The sequence below is a fragment of the Neurospora tetrasperma genome (genome assembly GCF_000213175.1).
Source record: "Neurospora tetrasperma FGSC 2508 unplaced genomic scaffold NEUTE1scaffold_81, whole genome shotgun sequence".
Lineage (NCBI taxonomy): Eukaryota > Fungi > Ascomycota > Sordariomycetes > Sordariales > Sordariaceae > Neurospora > Neurospora tetrasperma.
In genome coordinates, this window is record NW_009799179.1 from 3,177,542 (window position 1) to 3,199,026 (window position 21,485).

Here is a 21,485-nt window from a genome sequence, read left to right on the forward strand (position 1 = left end):
GAATTACCCGGCTAGTGCGTCCTCGTCGCCGACGGGTTGATAACAGATAACATAGTTGAAGACAAGGGGAACCGCTCAAGCAGAGAACTTTCGCGCAGACGCGGGACGTGATCATGTCAAAGGCAAAGTAACCAGTTTCGATCCGGGTCAAGCCGTATACACAAATATTAGTTTATTAGCATATCCGTCACACCTCCAAGCTCTTCTTCGCAAGACCATCATGGACGCCTGCGCGCCCAAATCGCTGCTAAACCGAGCCTAATAAACCTTCACCTGACCCTTCGCGACCCCCAAAACATCCACCCACTCCTTCGGCCTCTGCCTCCCCCCCTCATACGCCTCAGCAAGATACCTCTCCATCTCCCTCGCGAACCCCAACAGCCTCTCCTCCTCTCCCCACTCCGCCATCGCCATCACGCCCACCGGCAGTTTGCCCTCCCCCTGCTGCGCCTCGACATACCCTCCGGGGCACGTCACCGCCGGACACCCACTCGTATTAGCATACCACACATACGTCATATTTCTGATGCTCCTATTCCCATCACTGCACCCATACGCATTGTCACCCGGCATAATCGGCCACCCAGCCATGGGCGTAGTCGGCGTCACGATCAGCAGACCGGGGTACTGCTCGTACAGGTGCGCGAGGTGTTGCATAATAACATGGCGCATCTGGTTGTAGCGGAGGTAGTCGGCAGCGGGGGTCTGCGCGCCCATCGACACCATGATGCGGTTCGGGTAGTTGAGGGGCTTGAGGTAGTCGTCCGGGTTGGCGACGCGGTTGCGGGCGTCGGCCGCCGCCTCGGTCAGGCAGGTCGCGGCGTGGGCGAGCTGGCCCTCGCGCAGGTAGGGCAGCTTGATGGTTACGAGCTCGTAGCCGCCCAAGGAAGAGCTGCTGCAGAGCGTCTCAATGGCGCGGTTGAAGGTGGTGCGCACGTCCGCATCGGCAAGGGCGATCCATTCGGGGCAGAGGCCGAGGTATTTCTTGGCCGTGGGCGAGGGGGGGATGGACGGGGCGAGAGAGGATTGCGCTGGGTCCGACGGGTTGGGTTGAGCCATGATCCGGTAGGCGATGGTCAGGTCGGATGGGTTAGGGCACATGGGGCCGACGACGCACATGGATGAGTTGCGGCTGACGACCCGGTTGTGGGTGGGCTTGAGGCCGTAGACGCCGCAGAAGGCTGGCGGGATGCGCATGCTGCCGCCTGTGTTTGGGTTGAGTTGGTGAGTTCGGGTGCTTTTTGATGTAATGGAGCCAAGGCAGTAGAAATGGCCAACTTACCGGCATCAGTACCAATAGCGATGGGCACAAGACCGGCGCTCAGGGCAGATCCAGCACCAGATGACGAGCCTCCAGGAAAGTACTGGGTGTTGTACCAGTTCGTAGCCGTTCCCGTAGCAGGGTTGCAACCCGTCGTGTCTGCGTCGTTGTTATCAGTACTTCTAACCCTTCTTTCTCTCCCGCTCTTCACTTCAAACAAGCAAGTCCACTGATGCACTCACCCATTCCAATCTCATGCTGATTCATCTTCCCCACCATGATCGCCCCGGCCTCTCTCAACTTCTTCGCCGGCCACACCGTCTCCGTCGCTGGCTTCTTGAAATACTCAAACCTCTCATCAACCTTCATGCCCATGGTCGACACATATCCCTCCACCTCGGTATCATCTTTCACGCCAAACGGCACGCCATCCAAGATGCCCAACGGCCTGCCCGCTTGCCAACGCTCCGTCGAGGCCTTGGCCTCGGCCAACACCTCGTCCACTTTGGACTGAATGAAGGCCACGGCGTACTTGGACTGCTGCTGCTTGGGCTTGATGTCGCGCCGGATCAAAGGGAGGAGCGCGTCGATGACCTGTAGCGGCGTGAGCTGCCCAGAGGCGTAGGCGGCGTGGTAGTCGGCTATGGAGGTGAAGCGGCCCGGGACGGTGGGGGGTTGAGGGGTGGTTAGGGAGGGGTCGAAGGGTAGGATTGACTGGGTAGAGATTGAGGAAGAAGAAGAAGGAGATATGGGGATGACGTTGGGCTATGTGACTGTGTTAGCCTTGATAGTTGAGACCCAGGAGTGACGAGGAAGATTAAGAAAGGTGAAGCGGTCAGAAACTCACTTGCGCCCTCCATTGTTCACCATTCAGTTCGAGCATATACTTGGCCTGGCCGAATTTGGCATTGCTCCACATGAACTTTTGAAGCCATTGCGAGTTGGAAATGCTGGGGAATGAGTTAATGTGTTAGTGAGCACATGCTTGGGCTATTGATTCTCTGTCGTCCGAGACCATCCACGAAAGAAGTACTGACAGCATCGAGGCAGCTACCAACGGCAGTCCGCGCATGGGAGGGTTGTGGTCCGCCTCCGGCTGGAACTCCAAGACATGAGCCGGAGCCTCCTTGGCTCCCGGGTGGTTAAGGAATTTCTTAGTTGAAGCCATCGTGAGATTCGAGATGGTCACTATGATTGGCGCTGCTTGGAGTTTGGAAGGGCGCTGGTGGGTGGTCGTGTCTGCACGGGGCAACGATACTGAACCAGGAACTGAGATGGGATGAACCTGTCTCGTTCACGTCGTCATCGATCAACGAGTCCAGGTGTCTGTGAATTAATCGAGATAGGGGTAAAAGATTTATGTTCACCTTCCCCAACCCAGGAAAAAAAAAAACAGATGGCTTGGTCACAAACTCTTACAAGTACCGTTGTCAGCTTTGTCGTTACTACATTACGAACGGCGGGCCCATATCTTCGTCCATTGAGGGAGGCTTCGCGACACGATTGGTTTGTACACAATTCAAATTTGCTGAGGTGCAGCTACCAGATGCTAACAGTGGAGAGGTCGCGATAAACATAAATTCACCTGCGTATGGTGGAGATAACGCTGCTCCAAAGTCCAAAGTTCCAGAATACTTGGCACCTGTTAGGAGATAATTTGACATACCATTGAGTGAGGTGGTAGCTTCCACTTGTGAACAACGAACGCTGCTGCCGCATTGGGGCGATGCCGAGGCTATAAAATCCAAGCAGGTAATAGGCCCGCGGCTCGCTTTGAGGTTGTATCTGTTATTAGTGGTTAGATGGACGCGAAGCATTCGATTCGGACCGACCAAGGAGACAGAATGCTATTCAAAGTAACTTCGATATTGACGACATATTCCAACGGGTTTCGATACTTCGGTCTTGATATCTGTGCCTATCTCCTCTGTATAACCATAATAGGCCGTCTAATGGTCGTAGCTTCTTGTTTTCGACTCGGTTTAAGACTAAATTCAATGGCGCGAGGTAGGTACCAGGAAGCAAGTGAACATTGATCCTGTATCGTAGGAGAGGCTCCCAAATTGAGTGGTGGTATCCCGCCGTAAGATCAATCAATGTAACGGACTGCGCAGCCGTTACAACTTACAAGCAATCGATAGCGCTTGACCGCAAAGCAATGCAACCCTCCATCCGTACTTCATCCACTTACAACCCCAAACCAGAACCAAGGAATGGGTTTCGGTCATCCTCCCAGCCCCCAATTCTGGACGATATCTTGATCATACACACCGAGATTACCGTTGGCAAGAAACAATAGTATGTATGTCTAACTTTTACTGTATTGTTTGAGTGTGTCTGTCCTTTGACTGAGTGCCAGTCGATACTTGAAAAGTATCCAGCTCTGAGAGCTGAGGATCTAGACTATGTGAGGAGCAGCTGATGCTCAATATCCTATCGCAATGCTCTAACTAAATATGCGTTGAAATCAAACTCTGAGACGTCCTGCTGTGCAGTACGATCCAGTTCATAATCGCCGTCCAATGCAAGATCCGTTCTATGCCCTATCCAGTGTCATAACAGGCGCTCCATCGAGGGCCTTCATCATAATGAGTGTAAGAAAAGTAAAAAAAAAAAACCGCCACCGGATGCAAAATAAAACTCCAGTGCATGTGTAAAAAAGATTACCAAAACGCCTGTCGCTGCTCACTTCCCTGTCCAAGCGGGAAGGGCTAGGGCACTAAGACCCGTTGATGCATGCTGATGAAAACAAATAACGCCCGCTACGCCTTCTTGTGCAGGAAATAAAGTTGCCAGCCCAGTGTATGTTGACGAACGAAAAAAAGATCGCTTGATGTGATGCTGAGTGTTGATGATTTTCGTGACTCGTGCACGACTGATGGCGCCGTTCAAATCGATGTTTGTGAATAGGTTGTGTTGTTGGAATGGTAGAAGGTCCTTATTTAGCGACCGCTCAATCGAAGAATCTTGGTCCTCAACCAAAGGATAAACTCTTGCCAGTAGTTCTGGGTCTTCCTTTTGGGTCCGCTAGACCGGCGGCGAGTCTGCTCGAACTTGACATGATCCACGGGGTTGGCGATGAAAGCCGGGGGAGCAGCCTGGTCAGCCGGTACGCTTTCGTACTTGCGGCTGGCGAAGCCAAGACCATGCTTCTCAGACATTTCGGGTTGCGAATTGTCGCCGCTCGTAGGGTTGGTAGCCGGGCCGATAGTGGAAGACCGATCCCAGAACGAGGAAGCAGTGACATCGCCCTTGGAGCGACTCGTCTTGGAAGAACCGCCACTGCCGTGCTTGGTGAAGCTGAATCCCGAAGCGGTTCTGGTAGGGCCGGTAATCGTTGCGATACTAGTTGCGGTGGCCTTGCGGGTCATGGAGGGCCTGGGAAGATCGCTAAGGCTGCTCTTTCTCGCAGACTCCTTTTCGATGCGGCTCGCTTCCTTGGTGTCCTTGCGCTCGCGCTTCTTGATCAGTTCACGATCATACTTTTCCTGGTTGGCCCTCTCCTTCTCCTCGAACTTGCGGCGCGCATTGCGAATCTTCTCAAGACGGGCAGCAGAGTCGATGTCAGTGGAACGGCTGCGCAGACGAGGGAAGCCCGAGGTGAGATCGAGCGAGGTGCGCAGGGGAGACATTGGGGTGCCAGTCGAGGATGTCGGGGACACAACCGTGGACTGCTGCTGGGTGGAGGAAGCAGCACCGCCCACAGTGCCAGTAGGGGAGTCGTTCTGGCCAAGCTGGTCGTCTGAGCGGCTGGTAGTAACAACGCCATGTGCGTCAGGGTGGGAGGAGATGGCCGTGGGGGTTGATCGGCCAGTGTTGATGCGGAGGGTCTTTGAGGCAGAGTTGGCGTCCGAATAGGAATTGGCGCGAGAGCTGGCGATGGATGGCCTTTGGCGCAGACAGTTGGTGGTGTTGGACCTGACGGGAGGAGGAGGGGGAGGCGACTGCATAGGGTGACTTGTTGGTTGCGGCTGCGCTTGCTGTGAATCAGTGGCCGTCTCGTCTTCTGTCTCTGCAATGGTAGGCGAGTAACGACCGTTATCGAAAGAGGCGAGTGAAGGGGCATACGACAGCGGCGGGGTAGCTGTACGCGGCGTCTGCTGGAAAGGATGGCAGAAAGCTCGGGAGCCACTGCCAGACGATGTTTGCGAAGCAGAGCGAGCGTGCTGGTACTTGACACGAACGCTGTTTCCAGTAGCACCCAGGTCGGCAACACTGTCCTCGTCTGCCTTTGCGGCTACAACACCTCCGGCGTACCCAAAGCCGACATCCTTTGCGGACCTGTAGTTGACGCTATTCCTGTTGTTTCCGTTGTCGATGTCGAGTTGATCCACCGGCTGCTCATCCCATCCACGGTTCAAATCCAGCGAGTTCTTTGGCGAAGACGACAGCTTTTTCAGAATTGGCTTGACCACCTTTGCGCCTCGGGTCTTTGTGAGTTTGTTGGGGGCGGCGCCCGTGAGGGAGAAGGACGTCATGGTTACAGAGTGGGATAACCTGGAAGATTCCAAGTTGAGGGATCCTGAGGGGGGACTAGCCGCGGAAGCCGGCGCGGGGCAGGGTGGGTATTATAAAAGTTGGGATGATATTGAAAGAAACTTGAGATCGAAGGAACCTTTGATGAAGGGTAGGAGGGGAAGATAAGATCGCAACCGGCCACCGAAGTTCCTGTCCAACCACCGTAGCTTCCGACGACGATGGCGTCTTGGAGGGGGGGGGACCGGCGGCGATGGAAATATAAACGAGAAATTGGCCCTTGTTTGGGACCACTTGCAATTTGGGACCCAGTGAACGTCCCCAGCGGTGCGGTGGACGCGGTGGACAAGACCTAGTCCGCTTTGGAAGTCCGCTCTGGAAGCACCACCCCCTTCGACAAGTGCCCTTCCCTTGTCTGGTGCAAAAAACCAGAGTCCCTGTCGGGTTTGTTCTCCCCGGGCCCTGTCTGGTGGAAAGAGAGTGAAAGCGGAAAGGTTCGAAGCGCAAGTTATTGCCCGCCGCCCTGGTCCCTTGTCAGGCGCGCGTCAGGGGAGCCGCGAGCGGGGTGAGCGTCTGATAAATTCCAGTTAAGCAAAGCCCGCAGTAAACAGTCCTAGTCCTTAACCAGGCACTAGCATTCACGACGGGGCGGGAGACGAGACCGCCAGTTTGGATGCATCGGGACTCCGCAGACGCAGCAGTAGCGAGTGGTTAGCGAGAAAGGAACAGACGAGGAAGACTGCTTCCGCCTTTTCGAAGGTGGTATCTGTGGTATGAGATGCAGCACCAGACGCTCGATGGAAAAGGCGGAGGAGGGGTAACTCTTCGACCAATTCCACTTTGGATGGCGAGGAGGGGGGATCGGTGACCAGGATAGGGCTGCTCAGACTTTGTGTCGTGTGTAGTGTACAGTATCACGGCACGAGAAAGATCAGATGGTCGATACCGTCAAGATGTACTCTGTGTGTGGGCAGAGTGGTAGTAGCGGGCGGATCGGAGAGGTGCTTGAATAAGTAAAATGAAGAGTTTATGCAAGCCACAGCCCGCCCCAGTTCCAATGGCAATGCCCAGAGAAAACCCAGTTTTCTGTCGGTCTCGCTCTGCAATTTCATTTCGCCTGCGCAACTGAACTTGTGCACTGCAGTGGCTTCGACTCTCGCCGCACGGGCTACCTACTATGTAGGTGAAAGGTCAAAGGAGATCTGCGCGCTCAAGTGACGAGATTGCCTCCTGCTGTTCCTCTTTCCATCATCTATTCTGGGCTCCTTTTCCAATTGAGCCCAAGGTGGAATCTCACCATGGTGTATGCCGCACATCTCCATGTACATAACTTAGCTAGCTAGCAGTACGTACACCACACTAGAGCTAACGATGAACTGCAGCGCGCAACTCGCAGCCCATGCAGGACATCCGACTAGAAAGTGGACGGGCTTGGACGGCGCCGCTCAATGGGGTCGCCCACTGACCAAGGCCGGCTTCTGATTGATTGATTCAGCCTCATTCCTCATTTCCAAAGCCCTTCTGTGGTGCTGCCAGTAATGAAGCTGCAGCGTCGTGATGCCAGTCACCGCACCAAAGCACCCGTCAACCCACCAGTCTGCGTGCGTGGTTCTCGCTCTGAGGCAGGCGGCTGTGGGGCGGGGAGAGGAGAGGAGAGGAGAGATGGACCCTCTTCCCCAAGCTGCATTAGGTTGGGAAGGGTGGAGACGACCGCTCAAGTGTTAGCCGTGGGCGGGCCGCACAAGCCAAACTCTTAACAAAACACCTTGACCGCCTTCAGACCGCCTTCAAGCTCGCTGCTGCACCAGCTGCACACTGCGTGCAGACCGTAGAAAACTCTGCGAGTCTGGTCGAACCACCGGCCAATCAATACTACATGATCTTGACGGCGGTCCGGCCGCTTGTTGGTTCTGGCTTCCGGGCCGTCGCCGCCCGGACGGAATGCGGGTCTACGGTTTGGAGAAGAGACACCGACTCGAAAACCCCGAGGCCTGGAACCTGAGAGCTCACATATCGCACATATCCATCAGAACACTGCTCAGACCACGCTATCTGGCCTGACCAACGGGCAACCATCATATCATCCCTATCCATGTCCCCTTTTGCAGGACGAGGCCATGGATCGCAGTGGGAGTTGCACCCGGCATCACCGTCGTCCATGTAGGCCCAGGTGTGCAGGCATTGGTTATAGTGTTTCAGTATTCCTTATCACGTTTCACCCAACATACATTCTCACGGCAAAAATAAAAGAAAGACATCATAAACAACAAACAATCATGGCAACCATGACAGCGATCTATGGTGGGGATTCAGGACGCACAGAGCACATGTTGGTTTGTGATCACTGGTCCCCTTTCCCTCTTCAGCCAGAGTCCCCTCTTTTAATGGCTCGGCCGGCGAACATGCTTCAGCCATATTGGATTGGTTCCTCCAAACCACTCAAGCTCTCACATAACTTTCAACCCAAAGACAAAAGCACCAGCAACCCGGACCATACTACCGGGCTTTCTGCTGGTCCGTGGTTCCATTCCGTGGCCCAGACGCTCAGTAGCGTCCATGATAGCGCGCAACCACCGCTGCGAGAAGTGGGAACTGAACTCACCTACACTGGAGCAGACCGGCAAGTCCTCAGCAACCCCGTTGGTGCTCTTCTAACCGAATCCCGCCCGGTACTGTTCCGCGGCGCCGAGGGGCAAAAAGTGAGCATGGGATGCTTGAGGAGCGGTGACCAGCACCACCAAAAACAATACAGAAACCCGTGGATCGTAAACGGCCGGAGAAACTCGAGAGCGATCTATAAGTGGCGGACTTCCAGCTTGAAATGTAAAAGACTGCATCGACGATGCAACTCCCAGCTGCTACTTGGTAGGCTTTGAACTCGAAACTACGGTATGTATAGTGGCAAGTGACTTGCATAGGGTTCTCTTCCTCACATGTTCTGAGAGAGGACGGCAGCAAAACAAGCGGTCCGCAAGCAAGAGGAGCTACCGGAGTCCGCAATTCAGATGCCCCTCTCCCCTTTGATTGATCAACTTGTTGCTTCACAGCCTCAATGGGTTATATGAAGTGAATCGTTTCCCTGGTATCCGGGAGCTCGGGTCTCTCTATTTCCGCCTTGCTCTTATCTGAGTCGGGACAAGTCAAAATCTCGTGATAGGGGATCTGTCGACCGAGCGGCGACCGCGAACTGCCAGGGCTACAGAAGATGGATTCACCAACGGATATTCAGGAACGGGCAGAGTGGGAGAGCTTCCAGAAACAGGGGTTCATCGCTCCACCAACTCAAATGAGTTTGGGTCCTTGAACTCCGGAACCTACCAGCCGCCTACGAACCTCTTCCCAGACGAAAGTCAGAGTCGGTCGAATGCTTCGCACATCCAGCAAACACCACACGGTCTCAACAGCATGCGCAGCACACCAAGGAACCACAGAGCCAACCTCCAAAGCCACAGCACCTTCCCAAACCGGCTCAAGGCGCCCTCGCTCACCAACCACAAGTCTTGATTATCTATCTCCACTGTCAGGCTTCAACCAGTCCAGTTGAACCACTCAGAGGGTGGCTTGCCAGGGGGGGTCCTCGAGGGGGTCATCCACTCACCGACCTGTTGACATGCAGTTCATATGGCCTGCAGTGTCGCTCTCCCAGTTGCTACACTACACTGCAACTGCGCAAATCCCGCGTCGTTGTCGGTCGGGGAGGAGGTCGGGGTCGGTTAGTCGGCCGGGTTACAGTCCCCGGGGCTCTTTCTGCGGATCTGCGCACAGAACGCTCTGCGGTTCGTGTCGTTTGGGTCAGTCCTCTGATTCGCCCGGCCCTTCCCTTCTCTTTTGCTTCTTTTCCTTCCAAGGCCCACACTTTCCTCCACAGGTCAAGGGTCAGACCGACTTCTGGGAGTCGTGCACGGGTTCGCTTCCCGTTAGCTTTGGTTGGTGGCTCTCAAGGTTCTCGGTTCGGCCGAGTTCGCTCTGCTGAGAAGCTGCTGACTGAGAAATCACCGCTTTTGATGGCGATGAGCAACGAGAAACACTACACGTGCATTGCACACAAGGTACGCAAACCTCCACAAAGGTCTACCGAGTTAACCAGGGATAAGGAGGATCTGTTACCAAAAGTCACTCTTTGAGGGATTCTAGCTCTAGTGTAGTGCTTGAAAAATGCCTCGTTGTGTTTTGTGACTATTCACGGCTCGCTTGAAGCACAAGCGAAAGCGAACCCGTGGGTTGTTTATGAGGACGGGCGGAGCAACTGGTGGATGCAGTAATTAAACGCAACCCGGGCAACCTGATGCGGTGTGGATCCACATCCGTCAACTCTCCCCAGGGAGGCACCTCAGCTACAGTACCTAGCGTAGCTCTCTTGTTGTCGCAAATCATGGTGTACTTGTCAGTATGTCGGTAGCGGTGCACGGTCGCGCCACCACGCGATGAACATGAATTCCACAGCTCAAGAATTTCATTCGCAGAGGGGTCCTGGAAAATTGTTAGAGGCTGGAAAAGCGACAACGAAAAAGGCTTGATTCTGGAGTTGTCTAACGAAAGAGGGAAAACGGAAACCAGGGCAGCCTAAATACCCAGGAAGGGAGTGCCAGTGAATGGGCAAGGCCAGTGAATGGACGGCCCAGGACACGGACTTCCAACAAAAATGCTCAAAACTCATTTCATTTACCAAGCTGAAAATCCTATCCCATGGACTTGGCAGCTCGGGTATGGATTATCAAGCTGTTGTTGCCATGTGCCTTTTGTCCCCAGATTCGATGCTCTGTGTTGTACATACGTTTGGTTGTGTTGTGAGCATGTGCCGTGTCTGCCGCTCTGATCAGGTCACGGGATCGAGATTCAGTGGATTTTGGCCAAGCGCTCCGAGCTGCCGGGACTTCAAATCATTCTGTTAGTAAGCCGGTGTCTTGTCCAAGCTTGGGATGGCAGGTGATACTGAGAGACAGGCAAAATCGGCGTAGCCTTAACCAATGTCTAACAGCAGCTGGATATAACTACCTTTGACCTAACACCAACACTATGGTACACTCTAATTGGGATCAACCTCCTCCTCCTCCTCTATACGTCAGAGGCGCTCTATTTACACTTCACGTTCCAAGTTGATGTTTTGGCGTCAACAAGAACCGAACAAGTTCTTGGGATTTCAAGCCAGTCGCGCAAACGTTCATGTCACCGTTTGACACCAGGGCACTACTTCCCGTCAGGTAACAGCTCTGTAGGTGACCGAGTTGGTCAACGGCCCGCATCAACTTGAAGCCAATCCCGCATGTTTGACATTACCTAACTCGGCTGCACAGAGGAGAACACAGGAGGTAGTTGAGAACAGTAGGTAAGCAAACACTGACAAGAACGTACCAGCAGTACCCATTGATCCCGTACATCTTAGTAAGTTAGTTTGTCTGAAACCGATGGCTACGTGCCTAATCCGAAGCCAATGAAGAAATGCTCGCTGATGATGTTTGCTGAGGTTGTACTACACAACATGAAGCAGCAACTCATGACAATCAGCCCTTTCACTTGATACTTGATCAGATTCAAACCTGATGTGGTTATCGGAAGCAAGTTGATGTTTGTCGCAACTAGCTAACCCTTTTCGCTTCCTTTCGTTCTTCTTTGCTTATTCTGTCCAGGTGTACCTACGCATTCAACGGAGCCATTCCCCCATTCAGACGAGTGTTATCACAATTCGCGTCTCGATTAGGCTTTGGTCAACGGACACATATGGCAACTTAGGCTTTGGTCAACGGACACATATGGCAACGTCTGGACAAAGTTTGATCAAAACCCGAATCGCATCCGACCCGGTGAATGTATCTGATGTGGTCAGGGCTGACGGCAACTGAATCTAACGGCTGTAGATCAACAGCGTCAACGTTCGCGAGTGTCTAAAAGCCAATGCGAGAGCTAGCAACATCTCAAAACGAATGCTTTTCTGTTACTCTTCAACCGTTGGATTGCAGTAAACAGGGCGGTCGTTGACTGCCTGTACCTAGATTCTGGCGGTGATCGTACAGCACCGTGTAGTACGTGGTTTGTTGTTTTGTGTTGGTGTCCATTGGATTGAAAAGCCCAGAGGCGTGAGGCGACAGGGTGGTTGACTGAATAAGAAGGGACGTGATACAAGCAACATATCTCGTTAGACTCCCGTCGCTGGTAGTGAGTGATCTTGCATAGAAGCAGCCAGGGAGGACCTGTCAGCTACCTCTACAGAGCGCAAAGTAACTGATTACCACTTTCCATACCACGGAAGAAGTCTTGTTGTCGAGGTACAGTGTGGGAAAGGCTCATGATAAGTTGATATCATTCCATTACGCACATCTTATAGTTCTTTTTGTAAGCAACCAGAGGTTCAACCGGCCAGAAAGACTACGAGACACAAGATTCCCATTGGACTACAAAAGAAGAAAAAAAAAGAAAAAAGAAAAAAAAAAGGCTTCTGCGTAGTTCGTATGCCGGTCTTCACTATATTAGACTACCTGTGCCATCAACTGAAGGAAAACAGACCTATTTTTATACGCCTAAGAACATTTGTGCACATAACACATGTAGTGGCCGGCTCTGGTAGCACTCACTATTTCACTCGCTCCGTTGATCTGACTTTTGATCACCTCTAGGTACATGGATGGACTTAGACTATTCCGTCCTTCATCCTCCGTTGCTTCATTTCTCGAACCAGCAGGATTAGATCCAATCCCCAATTGGGGGTTAGGAAAAACCATTCCAATATAATAAGTACTCTGGGATCTCTCTCCTGTTAGCATTTCGAATAGAGAAATGTCCCTCAACTGCCTTCCATCAACTGTGTTCCTACCAATGTCCATCATCAAATGAGGAAATATCGATCAAGATGGGTTTCTTATTTGTTTCATTTCTTTTATTTTCCCCAGGATCCTGTGCAACGATCAGACGATCTCTGGATATGGACTCTTTTAGTGCGGATCAAGGAGATGAATCAAGATATTGCCCAGCCACACAGTCCACCGATATATCCAAACAAGACGCATAAACAACATTTAGGACTGAGTAATGACTTCTCGAAGCACTGTAAAGACAGAGCCGTATTGATCATTGTATCGTCATGCTCCCAAGTACAGGGCATGATGCCTTTGAACTTATTAGTCGGGGAGGATATAACAACCAACACCTTCTGACAGGTCTTGAAGGTAGTCACGTCTCCGACCTTCAAAGGACACTGTCTAAGTACTCTCCTAAATTTCATCTATAGCTGTCTGAGTTTAAGTGCTGACTGTTCTCGCACCGTCAGTTTCAGAGCTGTGTTTCATAACTGGAAACGACCTATCCCTATAGTAGTTTTTTTTTCGGATTTTAGTCCAGGTCTATCAGAGTGTCATTCCTGTGATCCACATTGACTGATTTAAACAAACTAGATTTCAAGTGAGTATCTGAAACAACTGGTATGTGAGTAGTAACCGACCGTATCGCTTCATTATCTTCTAATATATGGCATCTCCGTCACAATCAGCCACACCTTCCATCAGGCACCTACTTCTCCCGATGTTAAGCTAGAGGACAACAAGCACCATCGGACTAATTCTGGACCTCCAGCCCTCGTCCCGTCTGCTCTTGATAAGCAATCAACCCAGGCAGTTGGCAGAACCTTCTTTAGCCCAACTGGTCTCATTGAGGGTACTGCACTGCAGCTTCAGCGACAGAGACACTCTTCTTTTGAAGATTAGTCAACACTCGTAGGAAGACGATGGACCTTTGGGTACAGTGTACCATATCAGCGTTTCTCTCACCAGGTAATACTCGACCACTAGGCCCCTCTTCTTGGAGCTTTCATATTTTCAATTTCATACTTGGTCACCACCTGCCGCCATCCCAGGAACAGGGATTGATTCATGCAGTTCAGTGAGGTAAAGTGCTTGTGGCTACTTGGATACCTAGAGGTACCTACAGGCCACAATATTTTCTCTACTACGTAGATCAACCCTACGTAGGTAATAATGCAGTGCTCCGAATAACGGCGTGATACGTGCGAAGTCAACTTACCTCTATCAAGAGACCTCGGCCTGCTTCAACATTCATTTCTTCGTAACGTCATCCCAGTTTCACTGGTCAGTTCTTTACTTGCAACACTCGCGTTTTGCAATGGAATGCGAACTTCAGTGGTTTGACAGTACTAGTTTCGTCGTTCTTGCAATGCAGTGCACCCATTGTCCCGCCAGCGCTGTTCACTTACCTGCTTCTGATCGAGTTGTCTCCTCAGCTGGATTGACTCGAATGGAACTTGGGACTCATGGAAAGGAACTGTCTTCTCGTTCTGTGAATCAACAACAAATTCATCTGGCCGGAGAAAAGAATCTACCTGGAGGCCCGAGCTGAAAAGATCCGTGGTTGTCTACCTACCTACCTAGAGGTACCTAGTGACCTCTACACTACACCAGTTCATCATGTCCAGAGACCGATAGTATGCAAGCATGAAGGATGTCTCTCAACTGAGCGTGCCTTCCCAAACTCGTTTCTTTTTTCTACGTACGGCCAGGCAGGTAAGAACGACTTTCGTACGTGAGATGTTCCCTTGCTCAAACTGAACTACGTAGAGGTAGTAAGGGAAGTAAGTGTAGGGGTAAGTATTACTGTATTGGGCAGTTGCTCGTGAGCTGCCACTTCCGTGAGTGGTGGTAACGCGGCGGTGATCGGAGCGACCACCACGCAACTGCCTTTTTGCCGGCGTGCAAGTTCTTCTCGATTGTCTCCCGCCCAAGTTGCTCGGTTGTCGCTGCAGTCAACGAAGATTGCAGTGCTGAGAGGCAGTGGCGTAATGACAAGTACCTTACGACGCTGGGTGGCTGGATGTCAAGACCTCTGTTAGTGAGTGTCATCCTTAACTACTATGGTAGATTTGATCGCTCTACTACCCCGGGCCCTTCTAACACTCAATATTAGAAAGACTGAAACAACATCTTAATATTAGTAACCGACTGTTATGGGCTTTCGGTTTTGGTTGATCAACTAGGTAATCAACTGAATGCGGTTGAGCCACTGCACACTAATGATAAAATTTTAACCCAAACAGTCGGGGACAGAATATGAATATAAGTGGTCTGGAGGTAGACATCGTCTCCAATATGACGATTCCGAAACTACCTACTTACTGATACTTGGCATTCACACATCGGTGCAGAGGCATTCGCGAAGCACAAGATGCAGCGGGAGTAGTACCATCCATGTCAATTACTGTATTGTCGACGTGACTTACAACCCACTCCGCCGTGAGAAGATTGTCATGTCCCTCCCCGGGTCAAGGAATTTACTCACTCTTGAAAGCAACAAGGTCGAAAGATAGGTAGGAAGAACGTACAGTGAGCAAGAGAATCACTCCGTACATCCAAGAATCAGGCTGAGCTTAGCAGTATGATATAGCTCTAGGCACACGTGTAGGGCTGATCTATGTGTCGCCGCACATGCTATTATCCATCCTTACCTTACAATTGTGAGCTCTCCATTTAGCAATGTACCTTATCCAGTGCTCCCTGCCATTTTATATTCAACGCTCTACGGCGGATGGATAGGATATGCGTTAAAGTGTTAGAGTCACCAAACACTCCAAGTACAGTACAAAGAACATGAAGTTTGAGCTACTACTGTAATTGACATCAATGGCTGGGTGACTTGGCTCTACTCTGAAATCAATGTTTCTTCACGCACTGCATCTTCAAGTAGGCTCCAGTCACTAAGTCCTCAGTAGTACACTACTGCACGGGCAGTAAGCAGTGCGTAGCTACCTACTCACATTAACATGACTTACCGATAAGTCAGAGGATCAACACAACACTTTACATCGCACATCGCTACCCAAAAGAAACCCGAAAGGGGTTAATCGGTCTCCCGGCTCCCTGTGGAGAGACTCTGTAAAATTCCGTTCATGAACAGCAAGGGAATCGACTACTGTGTCAATGTCAGCATCGATGGTAAAGAAGACCACGAAACAGTGTCGTACGAGAGAGAGGAATGAGGCCAACTCCAAAAAAGTCACAAGCCAGCCACACTGTCACTGTGAAGTGTGCAAGCCTAATGCTCGGGCTCGGACCAGTCTAGACTCCTGGCGTAGCTTCCTCCGCGCGCCGATCTGTTTCCATTCACAGGACGACGTCGGGGGAGGGGGGTGTTGTTATACCAGCCTACCATACTACCTCTTTGTATGAAGACAGACTAGTAGCAAAGCGTTTGAGAGATCCGTTTTGAGGAGGGGCTTCTAAGTATAGTGTACTGTGGCGTACTAAAACCAACGTTATCTCTCTTACTCGGCTCCGGTGATCAACGTTTCCCCCCTTCCCCCCCACGCTGTTTCACTCCATCTTGACCCAGACAGAGCCTTCGGCAACCAGAGCCGCACGGGTGGACGACCCGGTTTGGTGCTGACCATCCGTCCTTGCCATGGCCAAAGTGCCGAGTCACTGGGTGATCATTGGAATGCAAAGCGCACTTCGCACCGTTGGCAATGCCTTCCACTTTGGTCGGAACCAAAAGAACAAGGTTGTAGTTGTATCAACAGTGTAGTGCTAGTACTAGGTTAGTCTTGTGATTGCCGTCTGGTAAACCTTTGGGCATCAATCACTAGACTACCACCTAGTCCATCCCGTGTGGTTGGTTCTCAAAATCTCGCGACAAACATGCACGCCTGCGAACGTTGGCCAGGGCAGATTATTTTCCGTCATTAGATGTGGCCATTCTTCAAGTCAACCACTTACTGCCTGTTCTTCTTCTTCTCTTCTGTCCATTTATGATACCTTTGTCTATTTCATTAGTGTATGTTGGTGGCTCGTTTCCCGCTGTAGTAATATTAGTAGAAGCCCCTTCACTAGGCTAGGATGGACACGGAAGTTGAGCCATTGCCCAAACAAAAGCATGTGGACGCGCTCTACCTTTGCCCTCGAGACAAGCATCTCTAAACACTCGGTCCGTTCCGCAACCTACCTATCTGGTTGGCGAAGGGGTCTGGGTCAACCCCTTTATCCGTTCCACCGAATGGAAAGGCAGCAGGGGCTGCTGCTTGGTTGACGAGTCAGCATCGTGGATGTTACTCGCCATCGGGCCCAGGTGAGAGATATCCCAATCACCCCGCGATCCTACACTCTACATGCCATGATTTTCCAGTCCCTGTCAAGCCAAACCTGTAACAGACCGACTACCAGCGAGGACAGCTCGTCAATGGCCCCAGCTTGGGGGAAAGTCGGCACGCAGTGACTACTGTCCTGGCGCGGGGTGGACTATCCATCAAGCCATAGAAACCCCGCATATCCAACCAGCCAGCCAGTCCTTGACGCGGAATGCCTTCCTTCTCACGCCCATGTGCCTCTCTTTTTAGCTGGGCCGTGACCCTTCAAGCGGCCCGAACTAGGCTCAAGCGATATGTTATTGTCACCTAACTACCTCCCTCCCTCAACACGGAATGATCCCGTTGCTCGAAGGTGGGCTAGACCATTGCGGCGGTGGGGTCTCGACACATCTTGGGGCTCCGGCATGCGAAAATCCGAAACATAAGGAGGGGATAGTTGAGGGGTTGGGCTTTACTGAGGGTGGCGATACTTTGCTTGTCGTATGGTTTTTTATAAGCTCGACAGGGTTCAACGATGGGACGAGGATTAGGAGGGGAAGAAAAAAAGAGAAGAATGGAGGTAAGAACATCACTTGTAAATCCACTCTTGAGCCGGATCAACTCGACAGGGGGGAGGGGTTGCTCCTAGGACCAAGAGGGAACTGCTGACTTCGAGAGGTATCCCCATCGGGCTAACCAATGGAGAGAAGCTCGCAGTTTTTGATGGTCAGTCCAAGATGACACGGGATGGAAGCAGGTCATTTTGCATCAGTGTTCAAACGAGGTCCATGTGATGACTGGAAACCTTTGAAGAGCAAGAGTTTGAACCTTGGAATGCCCCGGAATTCTTCGAGTGTCCTTGGGTCAATGTAGAATGGCGGGAGTGTTCTTTTCAATGGCAGGCAAACAAGTAACAGCATTTTCAAGACAATCTTGGAGGGCGAGGAACTAAATGGATGGCCAAGCTGGTAATGGAAGGATAGCGGCACATAGCCACTAGAATGGACTGATGGTATCATCGCCTTGCCACAGGAGGCCACCCATAGCTGAGAGCTGCAGTCCAGAGAGGAAAAGCCCTTTGGAGGGTACCTGTATCCGATCATATGTGAGTCTGATGCTTACACTAAATATGGAGAAACAGGAGACCAGGTTTGCGTAAGAGAGGGAACAAGGTTAAATTCGTCACTTGAGCCTCGCTGAATAGGGATCTCGCCTCTCTCTGTAGAAACCTCGTGCTATTTGACGAGGACCAGCTGCTGGCGTGAATGGATTCCCAGCGGGGACAGGTCATCCTGCATTGGCGATTCGAGAAGAGCCCACCTCAGTACCTGGACAGTTCGAAACCATTCTATTCGATGAGTTGGCCAAGTGGTCCGCCAGAGGGCCTGTTGAAACGGCATGGCGAGTTGATGATTCGGGTATGGTTCGTTGACCGCCAGTCGTAGGATCCAATCAAAGGAGGATCTCGAGTACAGCTCCTGGCCAGCCTTTCAGCCGACGAGGCCAGACTAGAGGAGTTGCTGTGGGCTTGGAGGTTTCAAGGCTCTGCAGTGTTCCAGGCAGGACACAGAGCAATAAATTCCGACGGATCTGCTTAGATGCTGTTCCCATCAAAGGTGCAGACGAACATAGAATCTGACAACACCGACGCTGGACCACTGCGGCCTCTCTCAGCACTGAGTTCGAAACTGGACAAGTCATGAAACAAAATTTGAATACCTAGGCACGCGTTTGCGGTCCACACACAAGATAGTATGCAGTCGATGCTGTTCTTGCAGTGGGATGGAAGGACGTTTCAAGTCGTTTTAGCGTGTCATTGTTTTGGGAGGAACTTGGGGCGCTACGTCGGATAGTATTCACCGTCTTTCTCCCTTTTGTGGATGGAGCGTTGTGCTGTTTCTCGGTCTCAGCTACTCCAAGGAAGAGCGGACGATGCCGATTCTCATGCCGAGTGCATCGAAACAGCATCGAGGCCCTGAATGCGCATCATACAGATCGTCCGGGAGCGCGATAATGGTTCCGCGAGCCATGTCTTCCCGTCGACCTTTTCTTAGCAATCTCGCGGTTGCGCGCGTGGTGGATTGGATTCTTGATTGCCAACTGAAGGCTGCCAAGTATGCCAAATACTCAGGCACGGGTAGTGCATCCATCCAATACTATCGTCTGCGGTCGAGTGCCTTAGGTAATGCTGATGAAGGTGGAAGTCACCCCCTGGCTACGTCCTCAACACGCATCCTAAAAAGGAACCACGCCAGTGCAAAACAGGCGATAGTGCAGGTCCATTACCCCTGACCTCCCGCGCCCAGCAGGGGCAACTGGTGGAAAGCTATGACCGCAGTGGAGCTTCCATTGCGTTGGCAGCAACTAGGGCATGTTGCGTGCATTCAAAGTAAGCATCGTTGTCTCCAAACTTCTTGAGCTTCACCGCGGTAGGGTTTGCGAAAGTGTCCATTTGCGTACACTATATCCATTCCACACTTCCGGAATATCTATTCCCATCATCCGATGTAAGCCCGGGCGCATGTTTGTTAGTGTGAAGCTTGGAGACCACTGGAACAAGTGACCACTGACGGGATTGACGGCCACGTACAACAGAAGAATGTTCCTGCATGAAAGAATGAGCATCAGTTCCCTTGATTGTTCGTATCACATGTCTTGAAAGCGACATGTTGATGTTGCAGTCACAACGCCAAGAAAGGGAGATGACCATGGAGATCGGTTCCTAGTAGTGGTTTATCAAGCAACGGTTCGTCGTCTCGCAAGAATGCTTCCAAATGGCACCACATCCCAGTGCTTTCTTTCTTAGGGTAGCAGGGCCCGCCGCTCTTGATTCGGGGAGTTCTTAACTAATACTGGTCATGGTGTGAGTGGTGGATGGTGCGTTGAGCATATATGTAGGGCCCTATTCAGGTCTTGCCGGCTAACCCTCATGGATCGGCTTATGGTGAGAGCCATGAATCAACGTCGACCATTTTCACAGGCCAAGAGAAAGTTGGAGAAAAACAACCTATCAGCCCGCAACAGATGGGTAGTTTTCCCCCTGGGAAGGGTGTGATGTGTGAGCAGGGAACAGCCACGTGCCAATTAGATCTAAGACATCGATGGTCGCGCCAGACCTTCTTTCACATATGATGGATTGCGAATGCGAATGCCGTTGACCATTCTGGAGCGCGTTAGGCAAATACGATTTCGATCCGGAAACTTGAGGTTTGAGGACAACCGGATGTTCGTCCCATTTCGGCATTTGACGATCCGGGCAGCTTTATGGTTTTGCTAATCGTATGTATCACAGGGCAATCTGGAACTGCGTATTCAACAATAATTAGTACAGGCATCAGAAAACAGTTGTTGTCGTTAAGTCCCAATCAGACCCGTGCTTATCTCGATAACCGAATGTTTAACCCCGGTAATGGGTTATTGATAGAAGGCACCATGGTCACCGCGAAGCCACTTTGGATCGTCTGCTTCTATTCGTATCAATCGACACAACGATGGTAGAGTAATTTTAGTTCAGTTTGCCGATTTAGGCTAAATTTTTGTTTGCAACTCAATTACTGAAGGAGCTTGAACATGGAAAGGGACAGTATATGGCTTATCTTTGGTGACCAGTGTCCAGTGCATTGTTGGATCGGGGTGCGTGTATCGGGGTAAACGCTGCACAAGCTTCTCTTCGCTGACCGAATGTTGCCGGTGCATACCATACCTTCATTGGGTGCGTGTCGTTTGTGAGCGAGCTCCATCCGAAGCTCTTTGACTTGTCCATCTTGTCTGCAACGGTGTCTTCATCCGGATCTGAAACAGCAGCTCGACGACGTTCGCCATGCTGGCGAAACACAGCTTCGTTCTGTAACCTGCCAAGCGTCCGCGTCGACGAATATCATGATGTTTTGCGTTTTCGGTGACAAGAGTGACATTCCATTCCCGATCCAGATCGGACGGACCGGCTCGGCGCGGTACGGCCACCGCCACAGGGCTGCAGAGACGACAATAAGGGTCCCTGAGCTGACGGATATCGGAGAGTTGCCGGCCTAGTCTTGGCAAATGGATTGCTCCACTGTCTGTCTCCGGGCATCGCTTATTATTCGCGAGAAAGTCGACAATGTCCCGTTCCGATTTGACCAGCCGGCCGAGGCGCGGTTACGGAGCGCCGAAGGCAGATATTTTTCGGGCCTCTGCATCTTGTTCCAATAATTCGAAAGAAGTGAATAAACAACCTCAAGATCTGATCATCTGCAGTCGGTATGTTTCGGGACAAGCCGAGACGGACACTCAGACATCTCCATCCAAATACATTTCCGGTCGATACACATGCTGGATTGGATAGTATTCGTCATCGTGACAATTGGCAAGAAGGCCCAAATCCTCCTGATACAGACCCGCGTCGTAGCGATAGATGCTTTCTGTGCAGCAGTCGACATTGCTCCTAACCATCTGTAGGCCGTGAAAGGGGAGGGAAACCGCCGCGCTGCCAACCCTGACCCGCCTCAGACGACGGCAGCCATTTCTCTTTTCTTTTTTTTTCTTTTTTTTTCTCGTTTGGGAAGATGGTGCCATGTAGCCTGCGGCGCGGCGGCAGGTGTGCGCATCGCACGTCAGCACGCCGGCAGCATGCTAAGTGAGCTGGTACCAATGCCGAGAGATCAAATTGACCAGCCGGATGTCGACAAACAGCCTGTTCGTCGGTGTCAT

At 51.6% G+C, this 21,485-nt stretch overlaps 3 protein-coding genes across 3 annotated transcripts; 1 reads left to right on the plus strand and 2 right to left on the minus strand.

Annotated features, from left to right (window-relative positions):
- Positions 1-225: 225 nt before the first annotated feature.
- On the minus strand, positions 226-2,429 carry NEUTE1DRAFT_71418 (uncharacterized protein; the record flags this gene model as incomplete). The annotated part of the gene is made up of 5 exons (XM_009857473.1): positions 226-1,205; positions 1,283-1,420; positions 1,504-2,026; positions 2,109-2,211; positions 2,299-2,429. The coding sequence occupies 5 exons, from the start codon at positions 2,427-2,429 to the stop codon at positions 259-261; spliced, it is 1,842 nt and encodes a 613-aa protein (XP_009855775.1).
- Positions 2,430-4,203: 1,774 nt separating this feature from the next.
- On the minus strand, positions 4,204-5,739 carry NEUTE1DRAFT_142047 (uncharacterized protein; the record flags this gene model as incomplete). The annotated part of the gene is made up of 1 exon (XM_009857474.1): positions 4,204-5,739. The coding sequence occupies one exon, from the start codon at positions 5,737-5,739 to the stop codon at positions 4,204-4,206; it is 1,536 nt and encodes a 511-aa protein (XP_009855776.1).
- Positions 5,740-8,139: 2,400 nt separating this feature from the next.
- Positions 8,140-8,537, plus strand: NEUTE1DRAFT_142048 (uncharacterized protein; the record flags this gene model as incomplete). Its single annotated transcript, XM_009857475.1, has 2 exons — positions 8,140-8,436; positions 8,490-8,537. The coding sequence occupies 2 exons, from the start codon at positions 8,140-8,142 to the stop codon at positions 8,535-8,537; spliced, it is 345 nt and encodes a 114-aa protein (XP_009855777.1).
- Between the last annotated feature and the right edge of the window lie 12,948 nt (positions 8,538-21,485).